This window comes from Peromyscus leucopus, chromosome 2 (assembly GCF_004664715.2).
Source record: "Peromyscus leucopus breed LL Stock chromosome 2, UCI_PerLeu_2.1, whole genome shotgun sequence".
Taxonomy (NCBI): domain Eukaryota; kingdom Metazoa; phylum Chordata; class Mammalia; order Rodentia; family Cricetidae; genus Peromyscus; species Peromyscus leucopus.
Genome location: NC_051064.1, coordinates 121,960,129 through 121,985,421, shown reverse-complemented (window position 1 = coordinate 121,985,421; position 25,293 = coordinate 121,960,129). Strand labels below are relative to the sequence as shown.

Genomic DNA, 25,293 nt, shown 5'->3' with positions numbered 1-25,293 from the left:
GTTTGGGCACATATGCACAAGCATTAGTTAGTTACAGAGTTGTATGGGCAAGCACACGGCCTAAGTATACAAGTGAGCAAGTGCGCGTGCATCGTTCCTGACGAGGAAGGTGTGAAAGCAAGTGTGCCTGTGTGTGGAAGAAGAAGCAGACACGGGAAGGTAAGCAAGTAGGAGCTTGTCAGAGAGTAGAATGGATGGGGGAGTGGGTGGCGGTGAAAGAATGCAGAGCTGGAGAGCTTGCACGGGGGTGGGGGGGAGGGGGGAGGGGAGCCAATGGTCAAGGGAACTATGGGACGAGAGGGGTCCTGTAACTCGGTTTTGAGTGTCCGGCATGCAGCGAGTGTGCACGTGAGGGAGCCAGTGAACGTGAGTTGAGGTGTGTGTTCACCGTAAGAGTAGCGGAGAAGGGTATATGAATCGGGGAAAACAGGATGGGTGCTGTGGGCCACAGGGATCTTGAGCCCCTGGGATGTATACTATTAAGGCTGGTCCCTCTAATATTATACAAGAGATGGGAAAACACACACACAAGCAATAATAATTAGACAGCATTTCTGGGCTGTTCTCAGCCTATTGTTCAGAATCTCATTTCATCCTTCAGACGTCCGATGAATGCGGTACCACGGTGATACCTGCTGACAGGGTGGGAAACGGGACTTCGAGCAGCTAAATGGCTTGCCACACTCCTTTTAACCGTTGTGAGACTGCCTCCTGATGAGTGTGTGAGCAGGGGCCAGCCTGTGAATGGAAAAGAAAGTCAGGGTGCCCTAGTGGGTGTGTTAGAGCACTGCCTGTGACAGACATAGGCCCCAGAGGAGAGGTCAGGCCGCAGCTGTGGCCACTAGGCAGGCAGGGGCAGAGTAGAGCCGAGTCAGCCTCTGGGCATTCCTGCCAACCTAGGTTCCTAGCTCTGCAGTGGCAGCTTGTGCCAGACCCCCCCCCCCAGCTAAGTTTCTTCCAGTCCTAGTATGGTCCCCAGCAAGCTCCCATGGCACACTCAGAGGCAGGCCTGGCCTCTGGAGAACCCAGGAAGTTCTCAGGCCCAGTGTCCGCTCCCCAGGCAAGAAGGGGGTCTGTGAACTGTGAGAGTTCAGCCCTGCATGGCCCTAAACAGAACCACCTGGAGCGTGTGTGTATATGTAAGGGGGTAGCCCACAGTTCCCATGCCCACCCTTGCCTTTGGCAAGTGACTCAGGCTGATGCCATGCCAGTCATCTGCAAAGATGGGCCTGCTCCAACCCTGCTGGGGAGGGTGGGGGGAGGCTGCGGCTCTAGCCTTGCAATCCAAGCTTTACTTTCACCCTTGGCAGTCAGCCTCTCCCTGGGTTTTAATCTGAGGGAAGGAAGTTTTTAGAGAGGAGACTGTCTCCCTTGGTGAGAACACAGTTTTTCCACTGAGAGCTCTCTACCTCGCTAGTTCCTCCAGGAACCAGGACCTGGCCAGGAAGGGGTTAAAACTTAGACTTCTAGTGCTAGCCATGCTAATTTGGGTAGGTTGCTACCCCTCCCTGGGCCTCAGTTTCCTGATTGGCAAAACAGGATACTGTGCCAAAGGGACATGAAGGTTTGCTGGCAGGGCCGTGAGGGCTCTGAGCAAGCAGGGGACAGTCAGGCATGTGTAGGAGTTGTAGTTAGAAGAGGTGTCAGAATTAGGTTGATGTTTAAGCTGAGTTTTGGTGGGGGCCTTGTGGATGGGAATGGCATACGGCATAGCCTGAGCAAAGGCTGGCAGATGGAGCGGTGACTGGAGACTTAGCCTCCTGTACCCTTTGGGATGAGGTAATGGACTGCATAACCTCTCAGGAGCTGCTCCCTCTGAGGTCACGTGATGATGGGATTAACATCTGAGTCCTCCACTAGTCTATACAGTAGGGACCTCATTTGTCTCTGGTTGCTGTTCTTGCCATAAGGCCCTGGAAGGAGACAGGAGCAACGACGATGCTCAATAAATACCCATTAAATGAGTGAATTTTCTCCCTCAAACATTCTGAACTTTGGGGATAGGCACTTGTCCCAACAGCCCATATTTGGGAAGCTCCCACATACTTACTGGAAGACAGTGATTTGGGTCCCTAGTGCCTGTGAGCTTGTTAGAAATGTGAAGTCTCCGCCCCAACACAGACCCACCGCCAGAAACTCGAGGGTGGGGGTCCAGGGATCTTTTTTTAATAGTATGCAGGATAAACCCCGCCACACGTTGAACTTTGAAAATCAAAGCTCTAAAATTGTGCTTGCAAGCGCCATAAAAAAAAAAAAAAAATCTAGGAAGCTCATTTGCATACGAAACAGGTAGGGTTGTGGCAACGCCTGGCCTACAATCCAGGAATTATCAAACCATTTCTTTTTCCTAGACCGGTCCAGGGCACAAAGAAGAGAGAGGAGAGTTAGATGAACGTTTGGTCTGGCTGTTGGAAGGAAGACTTGAAAACGTCAGGGGTCTAGAATCAGAGGGCGGGGCATTTCTGAGGGTGGTAGAAGGAGGGAGGGACCAGTGTTTTGGGCCCCGCCCCATTCCTGTTGCCCCGGGAAACCCCGGGTTGTAACAATAACCCGCTGACGCGCTCCTGGGAGGGATCCTATGGAGCCTGTGGGCGGGGCAAGTCCCGCTGTGCACCAATGGAAGCATTCGGGATCCGCCCCCACGTCGCCCTCCCTCCGGGCCTGGCAAGGGGCGGGGCCGCGCCAGCCACTTCTCGCCTGCTCCCTAGGGGGCGCTGTGGCGTGCGGGGCTTTGGCGGGGTCGCCCTTAGCGGGAGCTCCGCGCCCCCCACAGTCTGCAGGCGGGGCACCCAGTAAGCAAGGATTCCGCGGCCCCGGGTGAGCACGCCCCGCCTCCTTCTGCGCCGGGCCCGCCCCGTCTCCGTCTCCCCCGCCCATCTCGAGGTGCAGCCGGCGCTGAGCGCGGCAGGCGCGGGAGCTGGCGCTGGAGCAGGAGCGGCGGCGGCGGCGGCGGCATTCACCGGGAGGCGGCGGCGCGGGCTCTGGCACGGGCTCGGGCTCCGGCATGGTGCAAGCCAGCCTCGTCCCGAGAGAGCGGGGCCCGCGCGCGGGACTGGCGCCCGCGGAGCGGCGGCAGCGGCAGTGGCGGTGGTGGCTGCAGGCGCAGACAGGCGGCAGGTGCTAGAAGCCGGGCTGGGCGAGGTGTGTGCCCGCTGGGCTCCCGGGCCGCCGCCCCCTCACTGCCTGGGTCTTTCCCTCCCTTCGTGCTCGCCAGTGCGTCCAACCCCCTGCCTCCGCGCCCCGGCCCATGGCGCCCCGCGGTTGAGCCGGCGCCGCCAGGGACCCCTCCCACGGGCCTCCCCGGGGCGCGCAGATCCCGGAGCCGCGCGCCCACCCTCCGCGGAGCCTCCCTCCCTGCCTCGCCCGAGCCGGGCGGGACCATGGCTGCGAAGCTGCGAGCGCATCAGGTGGACGTGGACCCGGACTTCGCGCCGCAGAGCCGGCCGCGCTCGTGTACCTGGCCCCTGCCGCAGCCCGACTTGGCCGGCGACGAGGACGGGGCGCTGGGCGCAGGGGTGGCCGAAGGCTCTGAAGACTGCGGGCCAGAACGCAGGGCGACGGCCCCGGCGATGGCCCCAGCGCCGCCGCTGGGCGCGGAGGTCGGACCGTTGCGGAAAGCAAAGAGCTCCCGACGGAACGCGTGGGGGAACCTTTCCTACGCCGACCTCATCACCAAAGCCATCGAGAGCGCCCCGGACAAGAGACTCACGCTCTCGCAGATCTACGACTGGATGGTCCGCTACGTGCCCTACTTCAAGGATAAAGGCGACAGCAACAGCTCGGCCGGCTGGAAGGTGGGGGCGTCCGGGATCTGGGCAGGCCACGGGGAGGGGGACCTCTGGAACACCCCTAGGGGTTCTGGAGTGCGCGCCCAGGGCGTGGGGCAGGTCAGTTGACAGGCGAGGGCGTGCTGGCAGTAGCTGTGTTCATTCATGTCCCCTAGGAAGGATGCGCGGGATTGGAGGTCTGGTAGGGCAACAAGGGACTACCTTTTTGAGACATCCCAGAAGAATATCTCTAGCCTGTCCTTGAGGGCATAGCAGCATAACTCATGTCCAGGCCACAGACACTGGGGAGCCCCCTTCGCTTTGTGTGACTTGTTTTACCCTCTCCACCAGGGCGCCAGCTTGAAAGAGCTGGAGTCGTGACCTGGGGCTCCTGGCTGCTTTCCCTCCCAAATCTCTTTTGCCCTTCCTGGAGCCGGCCCCATGGTGAAGAGTGCTAACAGACCATGGGTCCGGAATTCTTTCTGGGGTGTCAAGAGTTCGCCCTGGAGCACCAACTAGACGGGGTGAAAAGCACTGCAGCTCACCTGAGATGAGTTCTTCATGGGGCAGGTGTTGTCAGCCCCTTCCCTGGTACAGCGTGGGGTGGGGACTGCTTAGTGATCCCTGCTTAGTGTCACTTGGGGGAAGCATTGAAACCTGGGCGTCTGTCTCTGCCCACTCTATGCAACTTATCTCCCACCTCCCTGGCTTCCTGGGCCCAGATGCACTTAAGGAGTGGGGTACCCCAGGGAGTCCTCAGTGGCAGGCAGTGGAAAGGGGAGAGCCATCTTGGGAGATGACTTAGATGGGGGTCTTCACTGGATTGTAGCTTCTAGATCCTGCTCCTCCTCTGGCCATCTTGTTGGGAGCTTATGCATTTGGGGGCAAGAAGGCTTGAGGGGGACCCCTCGTGGGAGAGGGGGGCCACTATGAGAAAGACATGCCTGTGTCTGGAGATAAGGCTGTGTGCATGGGTGTTGACTGGCAGCAGGGACTGAGAAGAGGGGCAGGCGCTATGGCCATGGACACCTCTAAATGCCTCTGGCTGTCCTGGGAGCCCGCAGCTCTTGGGATGGTGGTATGCTGGCATCTTCTCTGGCTCTCCTTGACCATTATGGAGCAGGGACACAGGACAGAGAAGTAGATCTGAGTCTCAGCCCATCCGTCCTCCAGTCCCACGTAGCTCAGTTCCCACCAGACTACAACTTCCTCTCAAGTGTGTCCTGCCCTTGGGCTCGCTTCCCTTGCTTCCTGAGTCCACCGTCCACTCCTTCCTGGAGATGCAGTCACTGTCCTTAGGGATACAGAGTCCCAGTGCCTCCTCCAGGAAGCCTTTCCCAGCCTGTGCTAGCCAGCTCAGGACTCCCCCCTTTTTTTTTTCTGGCCCCAAGGCATGCATGGTGGATCCATTATGTGTGCCATGCTTCCCTCTCGATCCGTCCTTCATCTTTGAAAGGCAGTATCGGCGCCAGGGCTGTTCTGTACCCACGGCACCTTACATAGACTCGGGCCCCAGAAGCCATCCGTGTATGTGTAGTAAGAGATGAGTGGGCGGTTCAGAGGGTGTGGCTTGGGAAAGAATACCAGGGCCAGAGCAGGTCTGGAGGGCTTCCTGTAAGAGGCAGCACTCCAGTTGGTTTGGATGGATGAAGGAGACGGGGGGGGGGGGGGGGCGGGGAAGATGGGAAGCAGGCACCACTTGGAGCTAGAAGCCAGGAGACGGTTGCGGTTCACTGAGCAAGCATGCTGGGCCCAGACCCTGTGCCAGGCTCTTCTTGTATCTTTAAAGTGCCCAGGCGTCCCTGAGCTGGGTTTTCCTATAACCATTTACAGGAGAGGGCTCTGAGGCCCAGGGGACAAAAGCCAACCGCCGAAGGTCCCACAACTAGAAAATGGGCAAGTTGGATTCCAACCCAGGTGTGTCACCTCTCCGGGTCCCATCGAGCCTCTGGAACAGTGTCTTGCTGGCCCTGGTGGGAGGGAGATGTGATGGCTGTTGGTCAGGGGCAGACATGTATCTCAGAATGTGATGGCAGCGTGCTTGGAGATAATTGAGCCCCACGAGTTCATCTCTCAAACCGTGAGACTGAGGCTCTGGGGCATGATAGGACTCCCTCTCTCCTGAGGGTGTCAGGAAGCAGCAGGCCCTGGACAAGGGCCCAAGTCTCCTGTCTGCCCAATGAATGCAAATTCCCACTGCACCACACTGCCGAGGACACACTGGCCCTCCCTGTCCCTTGCTCCCAGTCCTAGACTGGGGCACTGGGTGAGCAGCCCCAAGCTTGGACTCCTGCTCTTGGTCCTGGGCAGAAAGCACCCAGACTCTGGGAGATTCTAATCCATGCTGTTTCTTCGGTGGATGTCCCCGCTTTACCCTTCTGCTCCCCCAGAGTCCCTCCTTTCCATCTCATTCCTACAACTTCCTGCCCTTCTGGCACTCCCAGTCAATTCCTCCAGAGGCCTGGAGGGGGAGCTGTCTCCAACGCTCACCTGATGTCAGCTTGACCAAGGCTGGGTACACCTCAGGTGCCAGGACCAGAGATCCTTTTTCCTTCATCCCTTTCATTCCCCCATAAAAGTGTTGCCCTTGAAACCCTGAGGGGTACCAAATCTTGATTCCATGGGGAGGGGCGGTGCACTATGACTCCTTAAGAGGACCCAAGTTCTTGGTCCCATCTTCAGGATGCATTCATTGCCCTGAGCAGCTTCCGCATCCAGGCCCCTGTGTTTTGAGACAGGAAAGGCTGGTGGGTGGGGCAGGGGCTGGGGAACGTGGGCTCCATATTCTAGGAAGTCTGATGTTCCCTCACAGAGGAAGTGGCACTTATCTGGGCTGTCTTCTTGGTTAGGGAAAATTAGGGAGATAGTTTTGTGAGGGGTAAAGTGAGTGTATGTTCAATGGCAGTGAGCAGGAACTGTGCCTGCTGGATTTGGGGGTGCTTTGCAGTGGCGGACTGGAACCTAGGGTTCTCAGGCTGGCGAGAAAGTGGTTCTGGAAAGGTGGAGTGGTCACCTCTGCAAGGGAAGGGAAAGGAAGGGAAGGGCTGATGAACTGGGCCTTTGCCCTGACGTCCCATCTGTCGTGAGGGGAGGGGGTCCCAGTGCTGCAGAGGACAGATCAGGCTTAGGCCACCCAAACCAGGCAGAGGCGTGGACAGTTAGGATTACTGGGGGGTCCAGCGAAAGGGCTGGTGCAGGTCTCCTGGGGACAGAGTATCAAGCCTGGGCTCAGGGCTTGGCCAGGCGTGTAGTGGCCCAAGAGTTGTGCTCTCCGAGTAGAACCTCCCATTCCCTCTCAGCTGCTCCGCAAACTCCACGTCCCCTCGGCCTTGGCCTCTTACGGGAAGCCTTCCTGGCTGCACTGCCCTGCTGCTCCTTCCACTGAACACCTCTGGAGTTGTTCAACTCCTTTTGTGTTTCCTGGCTGCCAGTCCTTGGGGAGCTCCCAGGCCAGGCCTGGGCGCCTCCCATTTCTGTCCCCAGGCCCAGAGGGGAGGAGCCCAGTGGATGGGGACTTCCCCTCTCCCTCAGGGGCTGGAGCAGCCTTGCTGCTGAGGGGTGGGATCAGAAGGCGGGTGCTAGCCCCATCTGGCCCAGGCCTGGCCCTGTAAGTTCCAGGTGGGGCGGGGGCTTGAATGAGGGGCCCGATCCCAGAGGCCAGCAGCGGGGTCCTGCTCCTGGACCTGAGCGGTGGTTTGGAGAGTAGTACCCCCTCCCCCAACCCGCTCCACCAGGGCGCCTTCCCCCTCCTTTGTCCTCGGGGATCCCCAGCCCCAAGGGCTTGTGGGGGTGCGGGAGGAGGCGGTGTGAGCCCCGATTGGGGGGGTGTCCTCACCCCCCTCACTGCACGAGCGAGAGGGGCTGGCAGCTGCCCGCCTCCTGGGCACGAGCCCGTGCCAGCCGCTCCTGGCACAGTTGCTGGCACGCCCGGCAGACTCCCACGGCCACCTGCTCACACCCACCCACGAGCGCTGGCGCGCTGCGGGCCCTTCCGGCTTCCCGGGCCTCCCGGCGCCCCTCCCCCGACGCCGTGCTCAGAGCCCCCTCCCCAATTCTTGGCCTCCCTAGGCCGGCCCTATGCGACCCCAGGCCCCCCACCCCGCGCAAGTTGGGGAGCTCTCGGGGCAGGGCCTCCGGGATTGCCGCGCCGCGGGGGAAGGGGGGCCGGGAGGCAGCAGACAGACCGACAGACAGGGTGAGGGCCCCGCCTGCCACCTGGCGCCGCTCCAGCGGGACGATGGCGGGCAGCGCCGTGCCAGGCGGTAATTGCAGACAGACTAATTTAAAGAGATGAGACGGTTATTTTTAACTCGCGTTAAGGTAATGAACGGCGCGGGGGGTTTGTGGGTTCGAAAGTTCAGCGCCCTCCAGCCCCCACTTAATGCGGATGGGGGCTCTCTGAAGACCTTGAGGGCTCTAGCCTCCGGACTTAATCGGGTGCAGCGTTGAGGGGAACCGAGGAACTGAGGAGCAGGGAGGCCCTGCCTGAGTACAGGACTAGTGAGAGGCCCATGCACCAAGCACATGTCCCCCAGATTCTCACCACTACCCTCTTTCCAGATGTGGAAGCGACTTGCCTTGAGGTCGCACACCCAGCAAGTACCAGTCCTAAGTGTTAGAACCCAATTCTAGCCCTCAGACTCCAGCATTTTCTGTGCCGTTGGGTAGGACTGGGGGTTCCCTAGCTGTTGTTGAGAGGGTTTGGGTTTGGATTGGAAGAGGCTTGGAGCTCACCTCTTGTTTTTGAGTGACAGCTGGTGATGGCCAGCACCTGAGGTTTAAGGGTGGTCAGGATCTGTGAGTGGAAGTGAGCCTCTGGGGTAGAGGTGCTTCTCTGACCTCTTAGCAAACTTATCAGCTCCTCCCAACACCTGCCATGGGTCTGCCTTCACTTTGGGGCTGAGTGACTGGGAAACAGAGGAGGATGGGGCTGACGCCTCCCCGTTAGAGCCCCGTCTACCTCCAGGTCAAACTTTGGGTCACTGAAGAAGTTGAAGAGAATAAGGCTGGAGGCTAGCTACGCTTACCCCCTCTAACATATCCCCCCCCCCCCCCCGACACAGCCATTCAATGGCAAGACACACCTTTTTAGCCTGGAAAGACTCCTCTTCTCCCCAGCCGTGCCCTGTGGCATCACTCACTGTGTCCAGGTGTAACCCTTTGTGGTCACTTGGAGTCAGGGCTAGGTGAGGGTGCCCTGAGCCCCGATGGGGAACATGATTCAGTATGTGTGAGCTGAAGGGAGTCCTCGGTGTTCTCCTTTAAGTCCAGAGGACCTTAACACAGTCTCTGGGCCCTTCAGCACGGTGACTTACAAACCTCTCGGTGCCGGGAGCCCGGAGGATCATGGTACTGAAAGGACTTCTCACTGGTGGGCACCTGTGAGTATGCACGCGGATAGTCTTGAACCTGAGCCTCCTGCTTAAAGACGCCTGTCCTACCCATGGCAGCACCCAGGTGGCCACCATTCTGCTAGCGCAAGGGAGTGTGCATGACAGCCCCAGCTGGCCCCGGGGCAGGCAGATGGGGGGCTCAGGGTGTTGGGTGGGCATCAGCTTGGGCTCTAGGGCCTGAGGAGGGTGCTCAAGGGGACAGCTGGATCTGGAGCACCCTCCTTCTCCTGGCACCCCGGTTACCATGGAAACCCACTCCTGTTTGGGAGGGTTTGGCTGTTTGCTGCCTTTCCCCACCCCCCAACCCATATGTGGAGGTGGGAGGGGGCCAGGTGGTGTGTGGGGGTGGGGCCTCCCACACCCTACCCCCAGGGCCTCCCTCTTCACTGAGAGAAACCTTCCCGGTCTCTAAGGGGGCTGCCTCCCGTGGGAAGGGGAATGAGAAGGGAGCCTGGATGCTAGGCAGTCGGTCCTGTTCGTTTGCACATGCTCTCGAATTCCTTTTTTAATCCTGCGAGCTGTGCATTTGTTGTCCCATTTTGCAGTTGAGACCATCAAGGCCTGTCTGGGAGAGCCTAGATTTAGATGGGACCTGTCTGTTTCTACCCCGTTCCTCCCATCTCCCGCTGCCAGCGCTTTCTCACTCCCACAATAGTAGCCATCCTTCCTGCTGCAAGAGCTTCAAGATCTGTGTTAGAACTCTAAGGTTCCCCAGTTCCCTCTGGGAGCTGTCCAAGCCAGAACTATACCCTGGGTCCCTGGGCCCTCTGCAGGCCCCACCTCGCGGCTGCGGCTGCGTTTCCTGCTGCCTCAATGCTCAGGCACCCTGGCACTGCCACCTTCACGGCTGAAGTTCTTAACCTGCACCCACTGCCACTGTCACATGTCCCCCCAAGGCAGCTCTCCTTGCGTGGTCCCTTGGGACGCCCTTCAGGGGAAACTAGCCAGGGTGCTGGAGTAGTTTGATCGAAGCCACCGCCATCCAGTTGGTTCTAGAAGCCAGAGTATGTATCCTCGAGGGTCTTTGCCTACATCCTTGGCTGTCCACAGGCCTGTCATCAGAGAGTCCCCAGAAGCTTTTCACCCACACACTTGTCCAATCCCCATCTCCATTCTTTGGGCATGAGCTCTGAAATCTATATTTTAACAGGTATGTTGGGTGACCAGTCGTTCAGAAGCCACCCCTTCGATGATGACCTCCCAGCCCCCCCAGCCTCCCGCCCCCCCCCCTGCCCCATGCACTCGCTGTGGGTCAGCTTCTTCTCTAACCTGCATCCTAGTTAAGTCCATGCTCCTTTTCCTCCCTCCTGCCCTAGAGGCCTGGACCTCATGCCATCAGTTTCAGGAGACGGAGCTCCTGCCCAGCACCTATGTCTATCCCATGTAGCGGAACCGCCCTGTAGAAGATGTGGTTGGAGAGAAGGGAGCCACAGCCAGAACTGGCACATGCTGCTCCTGCCAGCTTTTGATGCAGGACAGAGGGAGGTGCTGGAGGGTGCTACTCATCTCTCCAGGCCTGGAGTGTGAAGAAAGTGACAGTCACAGACCCTGTCCTAGCTAGTTCCCCGATGGTGGGACAGAGAACATATGTACAGCTCAGCATTACTTGTCCAGTCCTGGGGGAGCCTAGTGTGATACTCCAGGCCCCGGTTCCCAACCTTGTCAACCTTTCCTGACCCCTTCAGTCCTCTGACACATGCTTCAGCCACCTGAAACTTCTAGCTCAGGATTCCACCTGCCATGTGCCAACACATAATATATTCTCTCCTTGAATTTTCACAGTTGCTCCATGATACTGTTATTGTGGCTGTCTCTCCCACTGGCAGATGAGGATACTAAAAGAAATCAAGAGGCTTCAGCTATGCATGTCAGTACTGGAATGCCCCGGGGCTCGTTTCTCCCTAGTCCAGCACTCTGGCCAGGCCATTCCAAGCTGGCTTTCTGCCCCTGCAATGGTCTTTGTACTCTCCCTTGAAGTCTGACCCCAAGGCTTCTAGCATGAGGAATGGGTCCTGATTCCAGTCTGCCTTTCCCAGACAGACCCTGTCCCAGAGCAGGAGCAGGCCAGTTTCCTGTTCCCCTGGCTTACAGACCCAGGGCTGAGGGCAATGTAATCCAAGGCTACATCACTGGGCACCTATTGTGCAATGCTATCAGGACTGGACCTGACCTTGAGGGGCTGGGAGATCAAGCTTGGGTGATGAAGACACAAAGAGTCTGGTTCTGGACAAACACAGTCAGGACAGGACAGGGCAGAGGGTCAGATCATCAGCTGTGGGGGTTTAGAGGTCAAACTCCTGGGACTCTTTGGGAAGCCCAGCAAGAATAGAAGCTGGAAAAGCAAGAGTGGCTTGGAATGGCCGGCGAGCTCAGACGTGGGAGCTGGCACCCCAGTGGGAGTGGGAGATGGGATGACACCAGCAGGCAAGTCACTCAAGAGTTAGGTCCCAGATGTCAGGCTGAGTTCTCTGCAGCCATCCCACCATGCCTTAAGACTCCCAGGGGCACAGGTGAGACTGGCTGGGTTGTCTGTGTAGTGAGGAACTCGGGAAGCCAATGGCACTGGCAGAGCCTAGTTATGCTTGCCTCTGTGGAGCCAGGGGCAGCTTCGGTCTTAGTTTCTTCCTCTACAAAATGGGATGCCAGTCCTATGTCTAAGCTTTCTTAGAATTTCAGGAAAAATACCTATAAAGTCCCCAAGAAGTCTTATCAGATCACCACTGTTGTTCATTGCTCTGTGAAAGGAGCTACCCACCAGCATATAGGATGGGACTCCCAGTGCATGCTCTTGAAGGGTACACATGTGCATGCATGTGCATGCATGCATGTGCCTGTGTGTGTATTAGGGGAGTCCCTCTCGATTCTGGCCCCTGAATACGATATGTGAGAATGTTGGCAGTCCAATCTTCTACCTGCCCTTAGTTTGATCTATTACTTTTGAGTCTCCAGAACTTTCCCTGTGCCCTTGGGAAGTATAAAGAGCAGATTTAAGGCTGGGTGTGTGTGTGTGTGTGTGTGTGTGTGTGTGTGTGTGTGTGTGTGTGTATGTGCGCAGGTGCACTGTCTATGTGGAGGCCAGGTGTTGCTCCCAGCCTTATTTTTTGACACAAGGTCTGTTAGTGAACCTGGAGCTCTCTGCTCCAGACTGTCCGGCTGGTGAACACGGAGGATCTACTTGTCTCGGACCCCAAGCACTGTTCTCATGGCTGTGTGCTTCCACTTGTGGCTCTCACGTGGATGCTGGGGATCCGAGCTCAGGTCCTACTGCTTGTGCATTGAACACCTTCCCGTTGAGACAGACCCTCAGCCCCAAGGATCCTCGTTTTCACAGATAAGAAAGCCGTTTGTCCAAGGCAATCCTCAAGCCTAGGGGCTGCCTGTTTCCTGCACATTAGGCTGTCTTTGCCCCACTGCCACTGTGTGACCTTGGGCAAGACCCTTCCGTCTGTCTCCTGGTTCTCCTCCATCAGCAATCTGGGAAACTCTGGGGCCTCCCTCCTGTCCCCTCCTCTGTCCTCAGCTGGCCTTGCCACCACCTCCTCTTGTAACCTGAGCTGGGCCTTGAGGAGGAGGAGCTTGCCCTCTGCCAGAGGCACCTGCCAGCTAAGCAGATGTGGAGATGGAGGCCCAGGCAGGGAGACTTGAAGACTTACAGCCAGCTAGGCCAGCACTGGGGCAGTCACACTTTGCACACCCAGCCTGGCCTCTGGCCTCTGGCCCTGGACCTCACCCAAGCACTTGTTCATTTTTTTCAGTGGACATTTGTGGTGCTCCAGTATGTCCTGAAGGACCTCTGAGGCTTCAGGAGGAGACAGATGGCAAATGAGGTTGCTGCCCTGGTCTGAGTGGGCTGCCCTGGGCTCTTGGAGTCCCTTGTCGTGGAAATAGAGGGCCGAGGGCAGCCCCTGGGGGCAAGGCCAGTGTCTGTGCGGGTGGCTGTGCCCCTGGGAGAGCAGATGGCTCTCTTGGCACCATGCCTGATCCTCCTCTTTCTCCCTCAGGAGCCAGGCTGCAGGGCTTGGGCCCAGCTGCTAGGCCTTCCCCAGAGCTGGGCCCAGGGTAGGGCTGAGTGAGGTCACTGCAGCTGCTCCCAGGGCCTGGGCAAGGGAGCAGGGAGGAGCTGCCTGCAGATAAGAGAGGTGATCAGGCTAGAAGGGTGCCATGCCAAGTCTGAAAGGCTTTGCAGTTAGGAGTTCTGGGGAGGGCCAGCTGAGCCAGCTGGTTCCAGGACAACCCAGGAGCTTCTTCTGCCTGGCCTAGGCGTCTCCTTAGAGCTGTGGTTCTCAACCTTCCTAATACTGTGACCCTCGTGCTATGGCGACCCCCAACCACAAAATTATTTCGTTGCTACTTCATAACTGTAATTTTGTTTCTGTTATGAATCATAGTGTAGACATCTGATATGCAAATTCCGGGGGGGGGCACGTGTCGCAACCCACAGGTTGAGAACCACTGCCTTAGAGGCATCTCAGAGCAAGGGGCTCTAGATTGGCACCAGTTAAATGAGGATACTAAGCTCAGAAGGTTGGCTCAAAGACTTGGTGATGTAGTCATAACATATGGTAATAAGATGATAATATTTAATATATGGCGATCTTAGCCAGGCATGGTGATCCTAGCACTGGGGAAACTGAGGCAGGAAGACTGTGTGCAGCTGGGCTGTATAGTAAGACCCTTTTTCAAGAAAAGCAAAAAGTACTCTTTTCCCCTAGTTATGCTGAAGTCTCCTGAGGAGCCAGGAAGGACTGAGAAAGGCACCGGAGGCCATGGTAGCAGGAGCCCGTGTGGAGACCCAAGGGGAGGCTCAGGAGGAGCCTGGCAGCTGGTGGCAGGGTCTTCGGAGTTGCTCAGTGGAACCTTCACTCATCCCAAGCATGAGCAGTCAGGCACTGCCGAGGGCCCCCTCCTTCCTCCCCACTTCCTGTGAGCCCCACCAGCTTTAGCAGAGGGGATAGACTCAGTTGAACTCAGTCTGTCCATAGCACTGTGGTGGGGCAGACAGCTATCCCTAGGACTTGCGGAAGGGGCTCAGAGCAGTCCTGGATGGAGGAAGAACAGAGCCTGTGGGGTGAGGGGGAAGGACAGGAACATGGGAGCAAAGAGCACAGAGGTACCAGAGGTGGACATTTGTGGTGGTTGGAAGCCCAGACAGGTCTGCTGGTTTGGGGAATGTGGCTGGACAAACAGGCACTTAATAAGGCTCCTGAGTGTCCAGTTGTACTCAGGCCCAAGGCTGTGGGGCAGGGGTGAGCTTGGACTCTTGTTGTTTGCCTGGGCTGGTTATGTGAGCTCTTGTGGGGGGGGGGAGGGGAAGGAGGAATAGGCTTGTGTATTCCGACCCTTGACTACATGTCTTGCTTCAGTATTTGGTTCCTCCTGGAGTCTGGCTGCCCATACTGTTCCACTGATGACCCTCAGGCCACTTAATGGGCACCTGTAGCTCTTTGCCCTCATCTGCTCGCCCTTTTACCCCTCCTCCATTGCAGACCTTAGTACCTAGGATTTGTACATGACCTCTAGATCCTGACATCATCTACCAGGAAACCTGCCTGGAGTGAACACCCCAACTCCACCCCAGACAAGAGGGCAAGCGTCACCCCTCCCCCGACTCTCCACCCTCTCCACCCCCGCGTGCCAGACTGTGGGTCTGACTCACATGTGTGCCCCTAGAAAGGCAGGGGCTCTAGGAATAGACTGAAGGGTAAGGGACGGGGTTGGGGCTGCTGATGGGACTCTGAACCAGGAAGGATGAGCTGCTGAATCTGTGGAACCTTCCCGGTGAGCGCTGGAGTTGTATCAGGGAGGTCAGAGACCCACGGGTGGTCTCTAAAGTACTGAGGCTGGAGCTGGTCCTTGTTTACCATCATACAGATAAGGTTAGACTCCTAAGGGCCGGCCCGAGCTAAGATTTTTGCCTGCGATGGAACCTGTAGAGGCATCTATACCTGATGGTGTTGGGTGGGAGAATGGAAGACCCAGGACTGAACCCACCATCTTGGAATCCCCCCAGGGACCAGGGAGACCAGAAGACAATGCTGGGTTGGTGGTAGGCAGTGGGTACAGGGTTTGCATATCCTGCCTCTGATGAAAGCCAGGAAAGCCTGAGCTTGTGAGCCAAGACAGGGGTAGCTGCTGGGATGGAGAGCATAACAGTGTCCCCTGCCACCATGGGGGCAGGGAGGAAAGAACATAGGCTTTGGAGTCTCATAACCCGAGACCTGAACCTAGCTTCCTCACTTCCAGCTTTGGCGCTTCCACATGGAAGTCATTAAACTCACCAGAGCCTCAATTTCCCCCTTTGTAAACTAGTGGTCCCTTCTTGTGGGATGCTTGTCAAGATAAAAGAACCCCACCTACACCTGGCATGTAGCAGGTGGCGCCTTTCTCCTGCCTCAGTACTAGAAGCACACGCCAACAGCATGCTTGAGCTGAGCTGGCTCACAAGAGCAATTGTGCACACTTCTTTTCAATTCTTCACTCTGTGACTTCACACTGGCAGCTTCGCCGGGCTATGATCGGAGGACCCATGCCACGAGGCAGCGGCAGCTACAAATCAGTCAGCTGGATGTCCCCCTCCTGGACATTTACCAGCTTACCACTGAATGTGCCCCCAGAGAGGGCAGCCTTCCTCATGCCCCCTTCCCAGGATCACAGGACCACGGCAGAGAACATGGATGTCCACGTCCCAGACTACACTCTGTCGGCCCTCTGTAGCCCTAGTGGGGACAGAGTGAGAGTTGAGACAGTGGTGGGGAGCCCTAGTTAGGCCAAACACCTTAAAAGGCAAAGTCCATAGCCCCTTCTTGGTCTGAAAAAAATTGCATATAAGTTGGAAGCATCATGCAGTCCCTTGCAGGCAGGAACACCAAATGAGGGGGTAGATCTCTCTTCTCTGCACTCATCATTCCCCACCCCTCCGCCCAAACCTGGCAGGTCCTGGCTGGAGAAGTAAGATTGGATGAGGTTGAGCTGTTGGGGAATGAAGCTGTGCTAGGAGGAGAAATGAGGTTGTACCCGAAGATAAACGAGGTGGTACTGTCAGGGAATGAGGTGGTACTAGGAGGCAAGGTAAGGTGCATTATTAGATAAATGAGGTTGTACTGTCAGGGGGATGGAGTGTACTTGTAGGAGAGATGACGTCCTGCTGGATCAGCTGGGTTGCACCATCAGAGAACACAGCCACACCACAGGAGGAAGGAGCGTGTCCGACTTGGAGGATAAATGAGGGTGTCCTGCTGGATAAATGAGGGGCCCCGTCAGGTGAATGGAGTGCTGTTAGCAAATGAGGTTGTACTTGCTGGATAAATGGGACTGGTGTGCTGGATAAATGGGGTTGTGCTGTCAGATGAATGCATTACTGCTCGTGGGCGAAGGGTGTCCTGGGAATAGATGAGGTGTCCTGATGGATAGATGAGCTGTCACCATCAGATGGATCAGACCCTATCCATGCGGGAGGCACCAAGGTCGAGGTCATTCTTACAGAGTGTCTTCCGGCCTAGGGGAATGGGGCGGTGGGAGGTCTGGGTGTGAGCCAGCCTGGGGCAATCTGGGAGCAGGTGGAGGGAGGCCTGGGAGAGCAGCAACTGCCTGTGAGACCTTCTTCAACATGCTGGGAAGCCTGTCCTTCCTCCACCATGGTGGGCTTTATTTTTCCCACATCCCTGCTTGCTTTTCATCCTATCCAAATGCAGTTTGGAAAAGTCCCTATTGTATGCCAGCCAGGGCTGGCTCACTCAGATCTGCCTATGACCCAGTGTCTGTATATATGTCTGTTATTCTTTCACTGAACAAACTTTTAAGTGCCTAGAATTTGCCAAACACATGGAGTACAGTAAAACCTGGGGGTGGGGATGGAAATCACTCCCCTCACAAAAGTTCTACTATAAGGCAATCAGACAGTAAGCAAAACATGATCAATACATTACTCAGAGGCTGAGTATCCCTTATCCAAAATGCTTGGCCACATACCTGTTTCTGATTACAAAATTCCTTTGGATTTTGGGATATTTGCATAGACATTGAGCATCCCTAAGCCACGAATCTGAAAGCTATAACTTAAAAGTTGGCAGATTTAGATTTCGGATCTCTTCAGATAAAGGATTTTCGAGTTTGTATTCATTTCAACTTGTATGCACCCAGAAGGTTATAGCTTTAGAACAAGTCAGGCTGGGGAAAGGGGACCAAGACATAGCAAGAAAGAGGGTGGAGTTTTAAGAGAATTGTTGGACTGGGCCCCGAGTGAAAGGTGCTTGGGGAACAGATGTGAAGGGAGATGAGAACTCTGTGAGCATTTGGGGGAGTGCGGGGTGGGTGGGGGGGCACCTGGCCTGGCAGGCTGGAAGCAAAGGAGGAGGTGTGCAGGGTGACATCTGAGAGGTCATGCAGGGTGTGTGAGCTGTGACTAGGCCTTTGTTCACTGAGGCATTGGGCAGGGAGGGACCTCAGGTGTTTAAGCATCTCTGTGTGGAGACGCTGCAGGGAAGCAAAGGTGGGAGCCATAGCTGTTGGAGGAACTGGAGCTTCAAAGTTCCTTGCCCCAGGGTTGCGCTGTTTGTGTGTGTGTTGGAGCTGAAACTGACAGCTGGATCCAGTGCCAGAGCCCAGGCGCTTGGCCATATGCCATTCTTGTCAGGCTTCCCTCCCGAGTGGGTGGGCCCCAGGAGGGTATTCACCGAGGCCCAGGTTCCGAGGAAGAATGGGGTGGGCATGACTATAACCTGCTGTCCTTTCTTCTGCCCCTACATCATTTCCCTGGGGCCCCAAATCAGGGAGGTCCTATCTTCCCTAGGAGATTGTGCCAAACCTAGATGTACATGTGGGATGTGGGAGGCCCCAGAAGCTGAGCCCAGCCCTGGGCATCAAGGGAACTTGGGCATGCCTGGGCCGTAGCTGTGGTGGTGGGTTGCTAAGCGACTCCAAGAGGGAGCCCTGGTTACTGCTGCCTGGCAGAGGCATCTTCCTCTTCTCCCTCCCTCACCTCCTTCATGGCCTCTGGCCTCCCAGGAGGCCTTGTGGGCAAGCCAGAGTTGTCATCAGCGCTTGACACTGGATCTTGGCTGCCAGCTCTGATTGGCACCAGGTGTCTAGGCCCTAAGGAGATATGCTGGGATACAGACTGTGGGCTTCTCTCAGGAGCACAGCCCCAGTGCGCATCTAGAATAGAGCCCAGCTTAGCAGTCAGAGGCCTAAGCCTCCCCCACCCCAGCTCCAGACCACCTCTCTGGGTAACCCTGAGCAAAGCCTGGCACCCTTCTGAGCTCAGCTGCCCCATCCATCTGGCTTGCAGAACCCTTCCACGGGGCCTCATTCATGGAGAGTGAGGGTGCCGAGTGGGCAGGGCTTCCCTATGCTGAGGACTTGAGTGTATAATGATTCAGATTTACATCAGATTTCATTTATGAAAAGAGAATCCTACTTGAAAGGGAAAAAAAAGTTGCAGACTTCTAGATTAGACCATTTCAAAAACTGTTCAGTGTCAAACTGGGAAACTCCACAGAGTGCAACTGGCCCAGGTCATCAGCGTGGGTAATGAGACACCCCTGGAGAGGAATATGGACTTCCCCTAGGCCAGGCTTTGTGGAGTGGGTAGGTGGAGTACCACACTGGGGGGCAGGAGGCCTGGGTGGCATATCCCATGACACCAGGTCCTAGGCCACCTTGGATAAGCTCTTTCTTTCCCCCTGGCCTGTAAGAGTCCTGGCACGAGGCTGGGCCTTGAACTCCCAGCCTCCTGTCTGAGTCCTGTCTGAGTGGGGGTAAGGGAAGAAAGCTGCAAACCTTCATGGGCCTTTATAAGGTTATAAAGAATGGGAGTGTGTTTGAAACACATGCAAAGTTCTGAAAAGGAAACATAGAACTTGTAGGCCGTCTTGACCTTGCAGCTCACACCCTGTCTTCCACATGCGCAGCTCATGGGCATGGTCTGCATGGGAGGTTTGAGAAACATGTGAGTCCTGGCTGAGAGTCTTTGCAAACTTTCTGACCTTCCCTGGCCTATGGCAGAATGGAATGTCCTCTACAAAGACCAACCTGAAATCATATTTGGCTCTATGCCAAACAAGCTGCGAGGCCTTGGCAACTCAGTCTATGAGCCACACCCTCCTCGTTTGGAGCTAAGGATCCCAATCCCGACCCTATAAGGTCTGACATCATGATTACAGGAGATAAGCACTCAGGGATCCCAGGGCCAAATGGACTGGTACTATCTAGGTGCAATTACCTGGCAGTGTCCTCCCCGCCCCCCCCTCCAGCACTCTGAGCTATATAGCTGTGCCAGCTATAAAGCTGGACTTCCATTCCAGTAGGACTGGGAAGGTGGGAGGTGGAGCTTCTGACAAGGCAGCTAGCTCGTCCAGGGGGAAGAGAGCTGAGGCCTCCTAGGAACTGATCACAGGTGTGGGGGAGGGGCAGGGAGCCAGGTGCATGGGCGGGCCAGGGAAGGGAGTATCTACCTGAGGGAACATTACTCCCTGGGGGTCCAGCTCCCCTCCTCACAGAGCCCCAGGAGAAGCCAGGCACGACAAGGCTGCCAAGCTCCAGCTGTTGCCTCCCAAGCCCATAAAGTGCCAGAGACAGCCAGCTTGGTGGACATGGGATGATGGACAGTCAGCCAGCCTGGTGGAGCTGGGATGATGGAGATAATAATGGGCAGGAGAAAGGATCTCTGGAGACTGATGGGGACAGGAGGCAAGAGGGAGAATCCTCGAAGATTAGTGGTTAGGGTGTGCCTAGGTGGGTTAGCAAATTAAGAGCAAGTCCAGTGGCCTGGGCAGAGCTGGATTGGTGCCTGGCCTCACTGCCTAGCTGTGGGCAAATTATATCATGCCTCTGGGCCTCTGTCATGCGGTGGACGAAATAGGGTAATTCTGGCCTCCCCAAGCAGTTGATGCCCAGCGCAACTGCACTTAAGTCTTGGTGTTCAGGAGATGGTGACCAAGCAGGTCTGCTGAGTCTAGGGGTAAGTTCTGACCAGACAGAGGCTTAAGAGCACCTGGATGGAGTGTTCAGACACCGAACCACACCCATTAGCTCGTGTAATGATCTAACAGCCTTAGGTGAGGTGATGACGACAGCGTGTGTCTCAGAGTAGCTCAGAGACTGATAGCCATGGTCACACAGCCAAGTGACCAAATAGCCAGGCGTCCTGCTCAGTCCTCAACGAACCAGGCCCATGATGTCTGCACCACAGTGTCTGATCAGGAAGGTCAAGGCTACCAGAGAGGGAACCCAGCAGAAATTCTATACCAGGAATTTGTGTGTGTGTGTGTGTGGAAGTCAGGCTGGTGGAGCTGTGGGCTCACCATGCCTTTCTCTGAACTCAGGACAGGGCTGCCCAAAGCAGGTAATGACCCCGAGGACACTCCCGATCGGCACAGTAGGAATTCAGATGAGGATATAGGCAGGCTGGCAGAGGTAAAGGCCGGGAGATACTGAGGGAGAGCAGACAGGCTCTATGGAGCCTTATTTAAGCAAGCTTCTTGGCTTGTTTGAAGCTGTCTCCCTGACTGTAAATTCAGAATGTGTGGGAAATTGTATAAAGGTCTCATGAGGAAGGGACTTCGAGAGCAGAGCTGAGCCAGGTGGGACAGAGGGACAGGCAGCCTCTGAACATGGTCCATCAAGGGCCTCTGGAGTTTACAGGCCCTCAGAAGAATTGGGAGTCAATCTCCCAAAAGTCTCAGGCTTATAGGCTTATACCTGTCCTGGGGCCCCCCTTAGCCTGTTCCGCTTTCTCTGGCCAGACTTTCCCACAAAGGGTTAACAGTCCTCTCTACCTGCAGTTGCATTTTAAAGACACGAAATTAAAGCAGGTAATTTATTCTCCCCACACACGAAAGAGCAATTAGTTCTAAACAGGGCTTAATCAGTCACCGCGAGATTGATTTCTGGAGCCCTGGGTTTTCGGGCTCCTGGCTCCATGCCAGGCTGGGGAGGGAGGGGGGCGGACAAATGAGCCGCGGCGGTGGCATGAGCCCTTACATAATCTGCTGGGGGGTAGGGGGGGCTCACAGTCTAGCCAGCCCCTCCAGAGGCTTGGCTGAGTTTGGGAGATGGGGTCCTGCTCCCCTGCTGAGGGGCGGCTCAGGTTCAGAATAGAGGTCAAAGTGGGCCATATTCCTTAAGCCCCAGCCCCTTGGGCAGTGTCTGCATGGGAGGTGGGACAGAGCAGGGTGGGGGCATGTTTGGGGATGTAAACGATAGATATTCTGCCTTTGTCCAAAGTGGTACTTACACCTGCACTCTCTCTTCTTCTACCCCCCCTTTATCCATTGATCCTATTTCCTCCCATCCTCCTTTGACCCCCCCCCCTTTCCTCCCATCTTCCCATCACTTTCCCCTTGATCCCTTTGGCTTCCTGGCTTTCCTTTTCCTGCCACCCATGCCCCTGTCTCCGGCCACAGAACTCCATCCGGCACAACCTGTCGCTGCACACCCGGTTCATCCGCGTGCAGAACGAGGGCACTGGCAAAAGTTCGTGGTGGATGCTGAACCCTGAGGGCGGAAAGACTGGCAAGACCCCGCGGCGCCGGGCCGTGTCCATGGACAACGGGGCCAAGTTCCTGCGCATCAAGGGCAAAGCAAGCAAGAAGAAGCAGCTGCACCTGCCGGAGCGGAGCCCAGACGACAGCCCTCCGGGTGCACCCGTTCCAGGGCCCCTGTCGGCCTCCGCCAAGTGGGCCGCCAGCCCGGCCTCACATGCCAGCGACGACTACGAGGCGTGGGCCGACTTCCGCGGCAGCGGGAGACCCCTGCTCGGGGAGGCGGCCGAGCTGGAGGACGACGAGGCCCTGGAGGCCCTGGCACCGTCCTCGCCGCTCATGTACCCGAGTCCCGCAAGCGCGCTGTCGCCCGCCCTAGGCGCTCGCTGCCCAGGCGAGATACCGCGTCTGGCCGAGCTGGGAGGCCCGCTGGGCCTGCACGGGGGCGGCGTCGCGGGGCTACCGGATGCCCTGCTGGACGGCGCGCAGGACGCGTACGGGCCGCGGGCACGCGCCGGGACTCCCGCCTACTTTGGCGGCTGCAAGGCGGGCGCCTACGGTGGGGGCGGGGGCTTCGGGCCGCCGGCGCTGGGCGCGCTGCGCCGTCTGCCCATGCAGACCATCCAGGAGAACAAGCAGGCCAGCTTCGCGCCGGCCGCCGCACCCTTCCGCCCCGGGGCGCTGCCCGCGCTGCTGCCACCGCCGCCTCCCGCACCGAGGCCCGGCCCGATGCTGGGCGCGCCCGGGGAGCTGGCGCTGGCTGGCTCGGCCGCCGCTTACCCCGGCAAGGGAGCGGCCCCGTACGCGCCGCCGGCGCCCTCGCGCAGTGCCTTAGCCCACCCCATCAGCCTTATGACGCTGCCCGGCGAGGCGGGCGCCGCCGGCCTGGCCCCACCGGCCCACGCCGCAGCCTTCGGGGGTCCGCCCGGCGGCCTCCTGCTGGACGCGCTGCCCGGGCCCTACGCGGCTGCTGCAGCCGGGCCGCTGGGTGCCGGGCCTGACCGCTTCCCGGCCGACCTGGACCTCGACATGTTCAGCGGAAGCCTCGAGTGTGACGTCGAGTCCATCATCCTCAACGACTTCATGGACAGCGACGAAATGGACTTCAACTTCGACTCAGCCCTGCCTCCGCCGCCCCCGGGCCTGGCCGGGGCGCCACCCCCTAACCAGAGCTGGGTGCCGGGCTGAGAGCCACCCTGCTCAGCCTGGGTGCCCCGGTCCCGTCTCCAAGGGGCCTCTGTCTTCCCATCCCGATCCCCGGGTCCCCACTCCCCTGACCCAGCTCCACGGGAGGAACCAGGAGGCAATCCCAGCCCAGCTGGAGACATCCCCTCAGAGCTGAGCGCAGAGGGAGGTGGGAGGGAGCGGCTGGGACACCTCGCTATTCCTGTTCGAACTCCTAAGACCTCCTGCTGGAGCTGGAAGCCTGGGAGAGGTAGTTGAGGTCCGGCTAGGTGGGAGTGGGGAAGAACAAGGCGAGGCGGATGGCCCTCTGTGGATGCTGATGCTGGAAGCCACCTAGGAAATGGGGCGGGGGCGTTTCTGAATCTTCAGTTCTTATTGCTGGGCCATTTGCGGTAATGTGACGCACAGCCCACCCAAGGCCAATCTGATTCTCAAATGACACTTTCCCTCACTGGCCATAGAACCACCACACGAAGCCAGCAACCCTCTCGTTCACACCTATCTTGGTCATCCATTCTGCTCAGTCCTCCGGTCGGTCCTCAGCTACCCTCTGGTTCAGTGTCTCCCACCTCTGCCAGTCCTGGCATCTCCTCTCTCCTGTCAGTCAACCCCACACTCCTGCAGTACTGGTCACAGCCTCTCCAGCGGGCCTCAGTTCTGGATCCAGCCCCCAATCCGACACCCCTTTCTCCGTGCCAGTCCTGGCCCCTCTCTCCCATATTTATAAGTGTCCGGTCGGGGCGGGCGGTGGGCGCGGCGTCCCCGGCGCGTATCGTAGGCAGTGTACTGTGGCCGTGCCGTCAGCGTGTGCGTGTGCGTGTGTGCCGTGTCGAGGCCGTGTAGAGTGCATTGTACAGCATATTTTCATGAATAAAATTGTTTTAAATATTTCCCGCGCCTTGGGTTAGGAGGAGGGGGTAGTGGTAATGAAAGAGATTTTAGAGGGTGACTGTGAGCCAGGGTCCCCGTTGTTGAGGCTCTTGCGGCTGTTTGTCTGGGTACATGGCCGGAGAGCTACTCAGCTGCACATTGGTTAAGCGCCTCCCGAGCTCCTAATGTTGGAAATAGTCTTTGTGGAGGCTCTGCACCTGTTTTCTTGTGAACACGTGCAAGCAGAAGATTTCCTGCCTGGGGAAATTCCTGAATCAAGCCTTAGGGCTTGGGGGAGAGTGGTACCAGTGTTTGCTGAGACTCTGCAACTGCCAGCCTTGTATTAGCATGAGTTTTATTCCCATTACACAGATGAGAACACAAGGTCAGAGAGGGAAACTAATTTTTGAAAGGTAAGGGGTGTTTTTAAAAAAAAAAAAGCGTTAGAAGCACAGACGTCTGTAGGAATCCATCCAGTTCCTTTCCTGGAACAGCTGTGTCACCTAGGGCACCGTGTTAGTTACTTTTTTTCATTGCTGCAACAAAGTACCTGACAAAACTAACAGATGGGAGGAAGGAAGGAAGAAGGGTTTATTTGGGCTCACACTTTGAAGGTGAAGTCCATCTAGCGGGGAAAGCATGGCGGCAGGAATCGGAGGCAGCTGGTCACATTGCACCTCCACTCAGGAAGCAGGAGGAATGCTGGCGCCCAAGTCAAAGTTTCCTTTTTTACACGAGTGCGCACACACCCCAGGACACATGTGGAGGTCAGAGAACACGTTTCTAGAGGGGGCTCTCCTTCCACCATGTAGGTCCTGGGGATCAAACTCCAGCCATCAGGTTTGGTGGCAAGCCCCTCTACCCACTGAGCCGCCTCCTTTTTATTCAGTCTGGGATCCCAGCTCTTGAGGACAGTTGCTGCCCACATTCTGGGTGGATCTTCCCTTCTCAGTCCAACCCCTTTGGAAACAACCTCATATACATGCCTCTGGGTGTGTCTCCTCGGTGATTTTAATTCCAATCAAGTTGACAATGATTAACTGTCCCAAGCACGGCTCACCCTTGTTAGCCTTGTTTTCCTAGTCTGTACTATAGCATCTAGCTTCCATCTCAGGTAAATGAGAGAAGATGTGAAATAGCCAGATCCCGCCCTGGTTCATTTGTCTGGAAGGAAGATAGGGTGAATCCATTCAAAGCTAGCTCTTGTACCAAGAGTAGCACACTGTCTCTGCCTTGGGGACATTTGGAGGCTCCTGGGTGTTGGGATGGATAAAATGACAATAGATGATCAAGGCTGTAATGAACGAGGGGGGGATGCTGTGGAGGTACTTTCACCATTGGGCTTTGAAGGATAGTTGACATTGGGAGAGGGCGAGATTTAGACAGGAAATGGCATCCATAGAGAGAAGAAGCTCATGGATTACAGAGTCAAAAGCAGTTGAGTTGGGCTAAAACTCAGAGATGGAAAGGTTGCCAGTGGTGGCAAAGATTCCAACAGGCAATCGAGGAAAAGAGACATCAAGGGCATAGGTACTCATTGTGACTACCAGGGCATGGAGGGGGGGGGGTGAACTGAAAGGATTAGGCATATTTTTGTGT

At 56.9% G+C, this 25,293-nt stretch overlaps 1 protein-coding gene across 1 annotated transcript; it reads left to right on the top strand.

Annotated features, from left to right (window-relative positions):
* Window positions 1-2,886: 2,886 nt before the first annotated feature.
* On the top strand, window positions 2,887-23,715 carry Foxo6 (forkhead box O6). Its single transcript, XM_028886460.2, has 2 exons — window positions 2,887-3,794; window positions 21,562-23,715. Exons 1-2 carry the CDS (start codon window positions 3,381-3,383, stop codon window positions 22,825-22,827), a joined length of 1,680 nt encoding a protein of 559 aa, XP_028742293.1. The 5' UTR covers window positions 2,887-3,380; the 3' UTR covers window positions 22,828-23,715.
* Window positions 23,716-25,293: the final 1,578 nt, after the last annotated feature.

What these genes read in the sequence shown, in the direction of transcription:
- Foxo6 (XM_028886460.2), top strand. Translation starts at nt 3,381, where the DNA reads ATGGCTGCGAAGCTGCGAGCGCATCAGGTGGACGTGGACCCGGACTTC. An exon ending in ACAGCTCGGCCGGCTGGAAG is followed by an intron (nt 3,795 to 21,561) that starts GTGGGGGCGTCC and finishes CTCCGGCCACAG; the next exon opens with AACTCCATCCGGCACAACCT.